Source organism: Medicago sativa, chromosome 8, assembly GCF_051527215.1.
Source record: "Medicago sativa cultivar Bolivia chromosome 8, Bolivia_mono, whole genome shotgun sequence".
Classification (NCBI taxonomy): Eukaryota; Viridiplantae; Streptophyta; class Magnoliopsida; order Fabales; family Fabaceae; genus Medicago; species Medicago sativa.
Window position 1 is genome coordinate 59570027 of NC_140756.1, and position 13423 is coordinate 59583449.

Below are 13423 nucleotides of genomic sequence, written 5' to 3' on the forward strand. Positions count from 1 at the left end.
TAGTTACTAATTTACGTTGAGTCCCAAGGTTCGCTGTAACGTAATTCTAAGAGGCATAGACTAATTTGCCTTTTTGTTTGGTATGTACAGTATAATTACTTAAAAACTCTTTAAATTAATAATTATTAATTTATCGATAAATTAATAACTCTCTAAATTAATAAATTTCTCCGGTCCTGACATTATTAATTTATAAAGTTTTAACCGTATGTTTCTATGAAATATTTTTTAGAAACCTTTATATTTTATGAGATCAACGTAATTAATTGTACTTAACTGAATTTCTTAATAAGTGCGATGCCCTAAAGCTAATAATTTTTACATTTAATTAAGGCGGGAGAAAGTACCAATATAAAGTAAAAATTACATCCCTAAAAAAAAAGTAAAAATTACACTACCATTTTTATAAAAACTTACTAGTTTTGGTTCCTTAACCAGTGTCCCTGGAGCACCGGTTAACATAAAACATCTAATAAATTTAAAGTCCCAGCTCCACTACAATTACCAAAATATCACTTACTTTGTGACATCAAAACCGTCTCTTATGCCCATTAATTTCTCTCTTTGCAAGACATACAAATCAAATTAGATTTCATATATTAAGAAATTCTAATATATATAATCTCACAAGAGCTTTGTTTGGAAGGATGTGCTTTTCTTTCTCACCCTTTTCTTCGTTGCTTTATGCCTTTCTTGTTTCCCTTTCTCTTTCTTTAGCTCCATTTACTTTTTCCTTTTGTATTCTTTTAGCTTTCTTTTTCTCTGATTTTCTTTGCAGGAACTTCCAACACTCTAGCTATAGCTCTTGATCTTGTCATTTTTGAGACTTAAAATATTTATGTCAAAATGATTAGTGCTTATTATAACTCACAAGAGAGAGACATCAAACTGAGTTGCCTAATGTGAATTCCAAATTTGGATTCTTTAAGCTTGTTCCCGAAATGTTTGAGGAAGAGCTTCCATCTGATGAATATCTTTCATTGCTTAGACATTTTGGATCCATTTCCTTAGTAAAACAAAATTAAGTTAATGAATAGGATAATCATAGTGATACCATCATAAATAAAAGATATATATATATATATATAAATGAAAATAAAATGAGAGGAATAGTTTTTTTTGAGAAATGAGAGAAATAGTTCACATGTGTATTAAAAGGGTATGAAAAAAGAAAAATAGATGAAAGATAAATTCGACTTGATGTATTAAGAAGAGACAAAAAGGTGGGAAAGTATGAAAAGAGAGAAATACATCCTTGGATTAATTGGTTTTTGAATCGGATATCGAATTTTAAAAAAATATATAAATACATGAAACATATATTAGATTTGATGTATTGATTGATGTAAGAGAAAACAAAAAATATATATATATATATATATATTTTTATAATAAATAAGACAAAACCCAAAAATAAAGATTACAAGATAATAAAACCAACTGCTCAAATTGGCAATCAGCTATATCAACTCAAATGGTGTGTTTTTCTCTCTTCACTTTGGTTGGTTAGAAATACAATGAATTTATTATTTTTAAAAGACAGCTACACTTTTGAAGTGAAAAATAATAGTTATATATAATTTTAAATAATATAAATTTTATCTCTTGCTAATTAAAGGAAAAATTTCACCAATAAGTAAATAGAGAAAAATAAATATGAGAGGAATAGCTTAAGGGTGTACTTAAATCCAACACAAATGATCCAAACTCTACAAAATAACCTCCAAATTGGCATCAATTGAGTCGTGTATATAGATATATCACTTGTCACATTATCAAAATTCAGTCTTAAAATGTATAGGAGTAAAAAATGTTTGTCAATTTAAACTTTGTAAGACTAAAACGGTAGATTTTAAAGTAGAGGTATTAAAATGGTGAATGTAATAAACATGCTACTGATAAACCGATGGTGGACCTAAACCAATTATCCTTAGATAACATTTTAACTTGTAATAAACCAATCCTCTCAAAAACTAATATGATTTCTCATCAACAAAAACTATCAAGTAACTGCAATGCAAGCCACCTATAGTATATCTAACTTCTCTATTCCTCCCTCTAAACACAACTTGAATTACATTTTACATGAGACTTTACCAGCTTTCTTCATTATATTGTAATATCTTTGAGACAAATGCAATAGGTTTAGGTTTATGGGGTCTTTTCAAGTACTACTAGTTCATCATTAATAAATGCTTAATGGTACTTTTTTTCCAATCAAAGTTCTTTTTTTAGCCTTGTAGTTAGCAAATGTAAGAAAAGGTATATGGGTCCACTAATTTGAATATGTGAAGGACACGCAGCTAGCTTTTGACTGTGTGTGTCTATATATATATATATATATGACCGTTACAATTTATTTTGGGATCAGAATAAATTTTGAGGTTGAAAGTTTATGGCCAAATCATTTTTGACTAACCAGAAAGTGATTCTAAGGAGTCCAAACATGGAGCCAAATACTTCAATGAAAAATAACAGTTCAAAAATAAAGAGGGCATTGAGTAATAATAATAACAAACCTCAAGAGAAGACACATTTCCAACAGGATGGACCTTTGGCTTACCATGCAACCAAGCTTCCCTGTTACTATCAAACACATGGAGAGAATATTTCCCATTAGTGGAAGCCATGTATACAAAAAGCAGACTGACAAAAGAAAGCAATCTTTTTACTGTCTTATTTATAGCCCCTTTTTCTTATTCTGCTAGTTGAAAAATAAAGTTTATGCCACCCCATGTGATCCATATCACATCTTTACCTCTCTTTATATATATTTTTGGGTTAATTATGTTTTTGATCCCTACAAAATTGCGACCTTGTAAGTTTAGTCCTTACTTAATTTTAATAGCATTTTTAATCCCTACAAAAAATTTCTGCACTCAATATTAATCCTTACTCAATCCAAATTTGTTTAATTTATGCTTAAACTCTTAAGTTTTTCAACAATTTTTTACAGGCGTGTTAAGAACGTTATTAAAAGGTCCTCCAAAAAAAATATCGCAAAAATTTGATTTCTACGTCCATATTTTTGTTACTTATATCTTAAATTTTTGTCGTTTTAAAAACTTCATATTTAATTTATTTCATGTTAAAAAATTATAGATTTTAGTAAATGAACCTTTCATAGTGTTCTAAACTTGTATAAAAAGAATCGTTAAAAAATTTAAGAGTTTAAGGATAATTAAACAAAATTTATTTTAGTAGGGACTAAATTTATAAGTAAAATTTTTTTTGTAGGGATTAAAAATGCTATTAAAATTAAGTAAGGACTAAACTTACAAGGTTGCAATTTTGTAGGGACCAAAAACATAATTAACCCTATATTTTTTTGGTGGTGACCTCTCTTTATATATAAACATGGTGCAACAAATTTGGCAAATAACATTGTTAGAAAGAATAAAATTAGTGATGAAAAAAATGATACTCTCTAATTCTCTGAAAATACTTTGGTGATTTTGAATTTTTGTGACTTTGATGATTTTAGTGTATTTAATTGATCAACGGATAATTAAAATAAATTATTTTGATGAGATAGAGTGATTGGTTAAGAGAGATAGAGATGAAGTCACCAAACTCCAAAACATCAAAGTGAAACCTTTAATTCTCTGTTCATTAACGGCAAATTCAAAGAAAGATTATACAGTTTCCCTCTGTAAATCTCGGTTGCTAATTTAACTTCTTTTAGTTTTAGTATTGTGTAATTGAGTCCTTAAACATGATCAAACTTTAAAAGTAATGTAAAAAGAACTCATTTTCATAAGTAGATTTAAATATATTTTCAACCCTATAAAATCGACTTATAAGATGATAAATATCTTTTGCCTATAAACACATTTTTAAATTATATCTTATCCAATATGAGAATCTTAACATCCGGAGGCTCGGCTTCCAATTGGGGTATCTCATCTCAATTAATAACAATGTGTCTGTGCATATATGAAGAATTCAAAGGACACATAATCCCTTTGCACCAACATTTCTACGGGTGGCACTTTGGTGACATTAATGTCACCGTGCCATTGCATCTGGACCACACATTGCCATTGCCATTGCATCTGGACCACACAACACATCTAATGCCACCCAATGGGTGACCCAGATTTAATGTCACCGTGACATTAATGTCACACAAGTATTTCCCCATTTCTACCTAAGGGTCTACCAAAAAATTAGCTTTAAGACTAAGTTTTCCAACTATGTGGCTCCATGTAATAATAGCTACCGTTATAAATTAGCCCCACAAAATCCTAAAGAAAGAGATATCTCTATTTTTAAAATAGATAATAGGGAAATACATATATCAAAAACCTGTTTTTACTTGCTTTTCTCCCACTAGCTAGTAAAGAGTATATATTATTACCCCATCATCATGGAATTTGGGTGCTCTTGTTTTGAGGACACAGACAAAACAAAGCAAACTTTGAATCATTTATTCCTTTTGTGAATTTTCGTGCCTATATATTTGTTTATGTGCAGGGAATTGAGAAAGAGATATTGCTAAACTGAATAAGACATGCATGAATTGCTCTGCTTATAAAGCTACTTTATCACATGATAATTGAAACATAATAATGAAATAGTATCTATATCAAATGATAATCAACCAACAATGGGAACAAAGATATATATTACTCGGATTTTGAACATGGTGATAAAGAAATCCCCACGGACCAAGGTTATCATAGAAACCATAAATATATACTAGTATTATGTATTATATATATTATATATTACCTGGAAGATTTGCTCCAAATGATATTATTTTCTTTATCTTGATTAGTGATTTCTGCATCCAACTTAACTGGCAGATCATTAGGCCTTGTTGAAGAGTTTATGTCAAACATGAAGTTATCAGAAGTATCTCCAGATGAACCATTGTCATACATATCAGATTGACCTACTCCATTTTAAACACAAGAAAAATCAAGAAAATAGTAGATAAATATATGGCCTAATATATAATCTTCTTACTAATTAAATTGAGTATAATCACATCTACCAAAAAAAAAAAAAAAAATTTGAGTATAATCACTAACCTGATGATGCTGGTGGTCTATCTGTAATTTTCACCGTCCGGTACATCTAATTTAAATTTGTAGAGTATCATTAACACGGAAAAGCAATTATAACATATGCACATGCATAAATATATTTTTTTACTCATACGCAAGTTTATTTTCCATCATTAGATCAATAAATCTTTTTGTATTTCATTTAATTTGATAGTGGATTTTACGAATCCAATTTAAACTAAATGAAACACAACAAATCATATCAATTTGGTTATGACTCATGGGGGTTCGCCTCCCACCTAAAGTGGGTAAAATGAGAATGTAGTATAGTAAAAAGTAAATAATTTCATGAAAAATAACAAAATTCATTAATTTTCTTCATATATATAAATTAATTTTAAAACAACTAAAAAAAAGGATGGTCGGATGAGTATCCGCTACCAAGATCCACGCATCAACAGTGGAATTTGAATTGAAATCCCTGATATAGTATCTATGTAACACCGACACTTCTGATTAAATGTGTGTCAAGTGTTTGGAATGTGTCAACACATGTGATTCTATTAAATGAATTAATTTTTTTCTAATTATTATTGTGTCAACGTGTTAGTATTTGCATTGTGTCCGATATTCGTGTCTTTGGTGGTTCTTCATAGTATAGTATGAACTCAAACTATATCAATTGGATCAGTTGGCATAATATTGTACTACTTAAAGCATATATAGGACATCAAATTAAAATAACAAAAAAATACTTTCATGAATTTACTCAATTGATACATGGCTGTATAAAGGTTTTAGCTGATGCAGAAAACAAATGGTTCTGGTTTTCTGGTAAATGTGGAAGCATTGAAAAATGTGACTAACCATGGTTAAAGCTGATACGATAAAAGAACTCCCCAGTCATGACAGAGGAGAGGATCATTGAGAAATGATGATGTTTAGTACTTTCTCATTTGTTATTTTTCCTATTTTCTTGTGCAATATAAAATAATAATAATAATAATAATAATAATAATAATAATAATAATTTTGACTACATAGCGTGACCAAGACTCATTTTGAATTTCTCAGACTTTGTCTTACTCGTTTTTAGAAATTTGATAGCTACTGTACAACTCTCTCTCTTTCTAAGTCACACTACTACAATTTTCTCCCTTAATTAGGGTGGTTCATTCTTCCAAGCAAAAAGCTACTTAGTCTTATTACTAGCTTGCAGAACCATAGCTAAATATAAAAATAATTTTTGCTAAGGAAATTAACCATTGGAATTTGAAACATATCCATAAACCAACCACTCCTTGTACTACATTACAAACTAGTATATAGTATTATATTATATATAATTCTGTAACAGTAACCATTAAAACACGCAATCAGAACTGTACCATTCTTCAACCTCAATTTCAAAGGACTACAGAAGAACTTAAAATAACCTTGAAGGAGTTTATAATTAACAGATTATTATAACTATAAACTATTTAGTTTAGTGCAAATGAAAGAGTTTAAGATTATACCTGTAAATGAGATTTAACATGTGATAGGGTTAGATCCTTTACATCCATTAGCTCAAGAACTGATTTGGGTGTAGCTCCTAAAATCCAGAACACCATTTAACAATACAAAATTAGCTGCCATAACCAAATAAACAAATAGAACCAGAAAAAATTATAGCGAGTTTGACAAAATTATCACGGTGGGTTTGACAAAATCACAGTAGTTCTATGACCGACAAAAATAATGTGTCATCGTGATTCAAACAAACTCATCCTTAATCCAAACATGTTCAAAGAAGGTACGAAAATTTACTTTCATGGCCACCCAAAAGTTCAACAGCATGAACAAAGCAATTATGAAGAGTGGTAGTCCAACGCATCCTCGGAGCTCTCACGCTGCGCTTTGAAGGAAACCGCGGCAACAACTTTGATCTCATCGAAGTATGAGAATGAAAAGCTGTTGTTGAACTTGAAGCAGAAGCATCAAAAGGTGGTTGTGGTTGAGAAAATAAAGCAATAGAAGGATTAGGGTTTTGATGATACACTGGAATTCCTCTAATAGGTTTGAGAAACCCTAACTCTTCACTTAAGCTTTGGTAATTATTTTGGTTTTGATGAAATGGTTGAAAAGAGTTATTGTTGGAATTATTAGTGTTTTGAAAAGGGTTAGGTATGAGATTGTAGAGGTTTGAAGAAGAAGGAGCCCTTAGATTGGAAAGAGAAGGGTCAAAGGTATGATTTGCTTCTGTTCTTGACTCCAAAGCTCTTTTCCAGAATCCTAAATCATCCAACTCATCTTGATCATCTGTATTTCTCCTCCAACTTGATGTTTGTTTGCTGTTTGGAAGACTGATTTGCAATGATAAATCTAGTTGTGCTGGGAATAGCTCCATCTTAACACAACTATATTTTTCTATATCTATATATCTATCTATATATATAGTTTTCAATATGCACTACACTTTTTTTCTTCTTGATCTTGAGTTATATAATTCCACTTAGCTCAATTTTATGCTTCACAATCTATATATATAATAGCACAACTAAATGACAATTTTTAAGGATAAGAAAAAACTGAGAAATACTATATAATAGTGATGATAGTAAGTGATGTGGAAAAGAATGGATATTAATTAGAGTTATTTAAGAAGTACAATCAATTTCATTGAGTAGTTGTAATTGTAGAGCAGAGATTTTGAGATTTAGAAAGAAGAAGAAAAACAAAGAGAGAGAATACAATGAGTGTGAAATGAATGGTTTGTGTCTTTTGTGTGAGAGGTATATGTGAGAAAATGACACTTGAGAGAAGAAAAAGGACTATAGTATACTCTAGAGAGAGATTAGAGGGTGTAGGGTAGTATATAGGGTGAGAAAGGGAGAAAAGTGGTTAATATTATATGAAAGGATGTGAAATTATAAGATAAAGAGGGGAACAAAAGAAAAAGGTAAATAAGTTTATAACTTTTTTTCCTTTTTATAAATCTACTCTCTTTTGCCCTCTTTTTCTTTGGAGTAAAAAATTGGAAAAGTGAAGAAATTTTTTTGTAAGCTTTAACGTGTGCATTGTGTGTCCTTCTGCAACGAATTCTTCACTTTCTAATATACACGTACAAGAGAAACCTTATTTAACTGAAACCTATGGCTCTGGCTATTTTTCACTATGCTAAAAAAAAAAGCAATAAATATGGAATTTACAGTCACATGATTGCTCACAATTTTTCAGATCTTATGTTTGTTAATTCCTTTTATAAGTTAATGACCTAATTATAAGCCACTCATTGTGGTCTTGATAAAGCCCTAATTTCTTTGCAAATCACATCATGCATTATTCTTCGCATAATTATGGGCCCTTACTTTATGTTTTGTCATTTTTAGGGCACATAAAATATGCATATTGTCCAAATTGATGGCAAAAATGAAAAAAAAAATAGACCGTGAGAATTTTTGTTTAAGAGTGAAGACTCGTATTGATCCTTCACAATTTTTTGACAACCCAATTCAGTTTGCGAAAAAAAATAAAATCTAAATTAGTATCGAATGTTTTTATACTAGGGACAAATTAGTCTTTATATTATAATGAATGAAGGACTAATTTGTCCTCGGCATGAAAATGTCATAGACTAATTTAAGTTTTATTTTTGCTAGGGACTAAATTGGCCTGTCATAAATTTTTGATGGGCCAAAATGGATATTCACTCTTTGTTCTAACTAAAAGACAATAACACAAAACTAAAGGGTAAAATTATCATTTCAGTTGGGTTTTTGCCCTCTTTTGTAACAAAAAAACATCATTTCAGAATATGATTGATTTTTCAAGCAATTAAGGATGTGATGGAAATCAAGAATGTAAAACGAATAATGAATCATTATTCAACACATATACAATCCGCCAATGAAAAATAAACTATCCTTAACGATGCACACCACTAGCTTATAACCTTGTATACTAGTTTATAAATGCTAGGTGTAAATACACTATCCTTAACTGAATGAGTTGTGTTATTTGAACATCCATATATGTGACAACTTTTGTGACAACCAAAATTTTACAAAGGAAATGAGGTAGCGGCACAAAAACCAAAGCAATAAAGAGAGAAAGTAAAAAGATAATGTGAGTATGAGAGAGAAAGTTGTCACAAAAGTTGGAAAAAAAATGGTTGTTCAATTATCATTTCTCTAACTGAATCCCTCAATCAAACCATCACGCCTAAAACTGAATCCCTCAAACAAACTTACCCTATCCGCATTTCTCATCAAACCACTAAAGCCTTTTGTTACTACTAAGAACAAGAACGGTGCCAACACATCCCCTTGCTTAAGGCCTCTTTGGATACTTATCTCCTCTGCTTGGCTACCATTCACAAGAATTGACTGACATGCTTCTACCAAACACTCACACTTTCATCCATGCCACCCACTTATCACAAAAGCCAAATATCCTCATCATGTACTCCAAAAAACCTCAATCCACACTATTTCTTATGGTTTGTGAAAGGAAAATGTGTTGTACTCCCTCCGTCCCATAATAAGTCAGTCATTTGTAAAAAAGAATTGTTGTCCCAAAATGAATGGCTCATTTCACTTTTCAATATAATATTAATTACCTTTTTCCAATTATATTTTCTGAATAATACTAATTGCATCACTCTCAATTCAATTTTTTCAACTATTGACTGAGGGTTCAATCACTGCACCGCATAGAAGCCCTTTAATTAGTTTTAGGATTAATTAGAGGTTGATACACTTGTGTGTTGTTTTAATTTTTGTATTACCCGTTTGGGGTCGACTGACACACTTGTGTAGGTTTATTGGGTTAGGTTTATGTCCTCGCCAATTTTATTTTATTTTGTAACTTTTCCCCGTTTTTTATAATATATATGAGCAATTGACACAAGATTAGAGCAGCGTACCAACTTAGTTGGCGTTACTCTTTTCTTTTTGTTGTCAATTTGCTCTTGGCTTATCACAAAAAAAAATTCAATTTTTTCCACTTTGCATTTATGATAATGATGAATGTACCATTACTTGCCAAAGATACTTAGAATCATTTTTTTATCTCTTTCACTTATACATTTTTCTACGTATGAAATCACCAAATGAATCCCTTATTATATATGGGACCGAGGGAGAATAGACAATAGTATAGTGGAAAGATTGTACAAAAACGAAGAAAAAGTATAGTAGAAAAAGATGGGAAGAAATTAGTGCTTTACTAGACGAATCAATCCATTCCTCCAACATGACATCGATTATAGTACATCCAAAATCAAGTTTCAGTATAGAAATAATCCTTTTTTTTAGTAAAGAAATAAATTTTGTTTTTTTGTAAAGAAATAATTTTTGTTTTCAAGCATGCTACCACGTTCCAATTCCAGCATATAACATTCAAATACTTCCCTCTGAAAAAACGTTCATATGTCAATATAATATATCAAAAACAGGGTCATCCCAATAAATATTTAGGTGTAAAACAAACTCTAAGTCAATATAATATATCAAAAACAGGGTCATCCCAATAAATATTTAGGTGTAAAACAAACTCTAAGAATGAGGCCATTTAAAACTCTTTTACAGCTAAAGTAATATCTTTTTCAAAAATACTAGTTACAAACCCGTGCTTCGCACGGGGGTTAGCTACTTTTTTGACAAAATATTATATCGGACGGATAAATTGCGAAATGACACATAATTATAAACCATAACACAATATTTGGAAGCATAAAAGCCAAGTTTATAGTATCGTCAATCCATGTTGAGTTTAGAGAATCACATTAGAAAGGTTTTAAATCATGGTTGCATACTTCTTTTAGAAGTTTACACACGTGCATTAGGAAGTCAATCTCCTGTAAAAATATTTGGGAGTTGACTAATTAAGAAATTCTGAACTTGAATTAAAAACATACCTGATGATAATTGATAAGAATATAAAATGATTGATGTCATTTTTATAGAAATGCATACCTGAGAAATTGCAAATATGCGGAGATCAACCGGCTTATACATTTTCCCACTACAAAATAGATTTTCAGTTTGAGATGTCAACATGTCACTATAAAGAACAGCTAAGAATGCAGAAGCCATTGAATGTTGCAAAGAGTTCCATGGTACCACCTAAAATGTTGTAACTTAATTAATTTTATTTTCCCCAACTTTTTATCACTTGAAACCTTAAAATTAGGTGACTGAGATGTCAACATGTAATCACTATAAAGAACAGCTAAGAATGCAGAAGCCACTGAATGTTGCAAAGAGTTCCATGGTACCACCCCGAATTAATTTTATTTTCCCCAACTTTTTATCACTTGAAACCTTAAAATTAGGTGACAACAACTTTACTTTTAACTTGAACACTTATTACTTGCATTTAAAACCGAAATGATTTTACCCTTTTTGTTGACCGCAAACAAACCAATTTGTAGATAGTTGGAGAATAGAGTTGATCATCAATACTCGTGCGAGCCATCTCTGCTCACTTTCCGTTATTTGTTTTGATTTTGTATATTTGCACATGTTTTCCCATAATATATGTATTACGTTCTGATTTAAATCATTACACAATACTATACATTTAATGTTTAGTATCTGATGGTTAATAAAACTAATTTTGTAATTCCTTAAAAAAAAAATATTAATAAGACTTTTTTTTTAGAAGACAATCTTTTATATATTTAAGGATCATATGCACATGTAAAAGAACTCAATATAAATTATACATTCAATTTCTTTTATATATTTAGTTTCTTTAACATGTTTAATTATAAGTTTTTATAATCTAAAACGGTACTAATTTTGGGAGGAAGAATATTAAAAATGTTCATTCGATTGCTCGATTTACAATCAGGCTAATCTAAGTGAATTGAGTTGAATAAAGAATACTATATTCATCAAAGATATAGAATAGGTGAAGTGTATAAAGGACTAAAAGCAACTAAGCCACTTTGCAACAAATGAAGGAAAAATCTACATATCACCACTTATTACGAAAATGTCATTAGTTAGAATATCCAAATTTGAAGACAAATTAATTTGAACATCTCAATCATTCAAATGATTTTCACAGTCACAACAATTAATTAATAAAATAAAATAAAATAAATAAACAATTAAAGTTAACATGAGCACACTATATCACAAGAGATCCTCACACTTTCTTCAGATGAGGCCTATTTTTCCATTTACACTCTCAAACTGTACACAACTCAAAATATTGCAACATATTTATTTGCATGCTGCTGAATAATTAGTGGTACAGTAATCTGCATTATATGATATGATGGTGAGGTTTAGTATGGGAATGGGGAGTTCTTTCCCATGATGGGAAAGTTTGATATGGACCATTGATATATTGATTTTTTTATTTCAACAGTTCAGATTTATCACCTGCAACTTGCTTTAACTTTTTGCTGGCACATGGTACACCAAAAGCAGCGGCCCCACCTGCAGATTAAACAATATTATTTCATTTTGTTTTATAGGCTTTTGGCAATTAGACATGAGTTTGTCTTGTAATTTTAACTTGTCAACACTAATTATTATTTGTAATCATTTATTATTACTTCTATTTTTTCATTTTTATATAAAATATTAAAATAAATTAATATACACCCTCCGGTCACTATTATAAGCAAAAAAACTTAATTTTAGATTCATTCATTAAATGATGTATTTGGTTTATAATAAAGACCACATACATCATTTAATGAATGAATCTAAAATGTAGTTTTTTGCTAATAATAGTGACCGGAGGGCGTACGTAAATAAATGTTTACGTTGAATAATAGTTTGATGAAATAACATAAAATTTGAACAACATTTTGAAAAAAAATGTTTACGTTGAATAACACGTGTTTTGAATTTTTAGACACACACTTATTAAATATTAGTGTTTTTTTTTTTGGAAAGAAATTGTTTACTAATATTTAGTTTTTATAGTTTAAAAAATAATAAAGGAGGTGTACATAAATATATTTAGTAGTAACTTTGAAAGTTGGTAAATTTTTCTAAACAAATAATCATAATAATTATTATTTGTTGTGGTGTTGGATAATTTTTATTTTAAATTTTGAAATTAATAACCTTTTTTTCACCAAAAAATTAATAATGTTAAAAATAAGAAATCACCGATCATCAAAATTTCTTTATAAAAAGTTACTGCCACGTACTATGATTTTATTATTGGTAGCTCTCATGCGTTATTATTCTCGATTTATTTTTGTTATGCTACCTTTTTAAATAAAATTTTGCTTAATTTTTTGTAAACTGTTAAAAAATGGTAATTTTTTTAACATTATCGTAATTTTTTTAAGGGTGGTGTTAACTTGTGCTATAAGGGCACATGTTAAGCCACCAAAAGTAGAAATATTCTCTTGAATTTTGTGCACTCAATTAATAAAAAGTAAAAAAATTAAATTCAAA

The 13423-nt window shown here is 29.7% G+C and overlaps 1 protein-coding gene across 2 annotated transcripts; it reads right to left on the bottom strand.

The window, feature by feature from the left end:
* Positions 1-290: 290 nt before the first annotated feature.
* Positions 291-8907, bottom strand: LOC146900055 (putative transcription factor KAN2). 2 transcript variants are annotated; one of them, XM_085733267.1, is made up of 6 exons: positions 6822-8907; positions 6530-6606; positions 5037-5082; positions 4735-4897; positions 2520-2580; positions 291-1006 (listed from the first exon to the last, which is right to left on the bottom strand). In XM_085733267.1, the coding sequence occupies exons 1-6, from the start codon at positions 7399-7401 to the stop codon at positions 884-886; spliced, it is 1050 nt and encodes a 349-aa protein (XP_085589393.1). In that variant the 5' UTR covers positions 7402-8907; the 3' UTR covers positions 291-883. The 2 variants fall into 2 exon arrangements, with proteins under 2 accessions (XP_085589393.1, XP_085589391.1); XM_085733265.1 differs by having other exon boundaries at positions 2520-2586.
* Positions 8908-13423: the final 4516 nt, after the last annotated feature.

Excerpts from the sequence above, each read along its gene's own strand:
- LOC146900055 (XM_085733265.1), bottom strand. The coding sequence starts at position 7,401 with ATGGAGCTATTCCCAGCACAACTAGATTTATCATTGCAAATCAGTCTT. Across the intron at positions 5,083-6,529 it reads ATGTTAAATCTCATTTACAG|ATGTACCGGACGGTGAAAAT; the intron begins GTATAATCTTAA and ends AATTTAAATTAG. Across the intron at positions 4,898-5,036 it reads TAGACCACCAGCATCATCAG|GTCAATCTGATATGTATGAC; the intron begins GTTAGTGATTAT and ends AAAATGGAGTAG.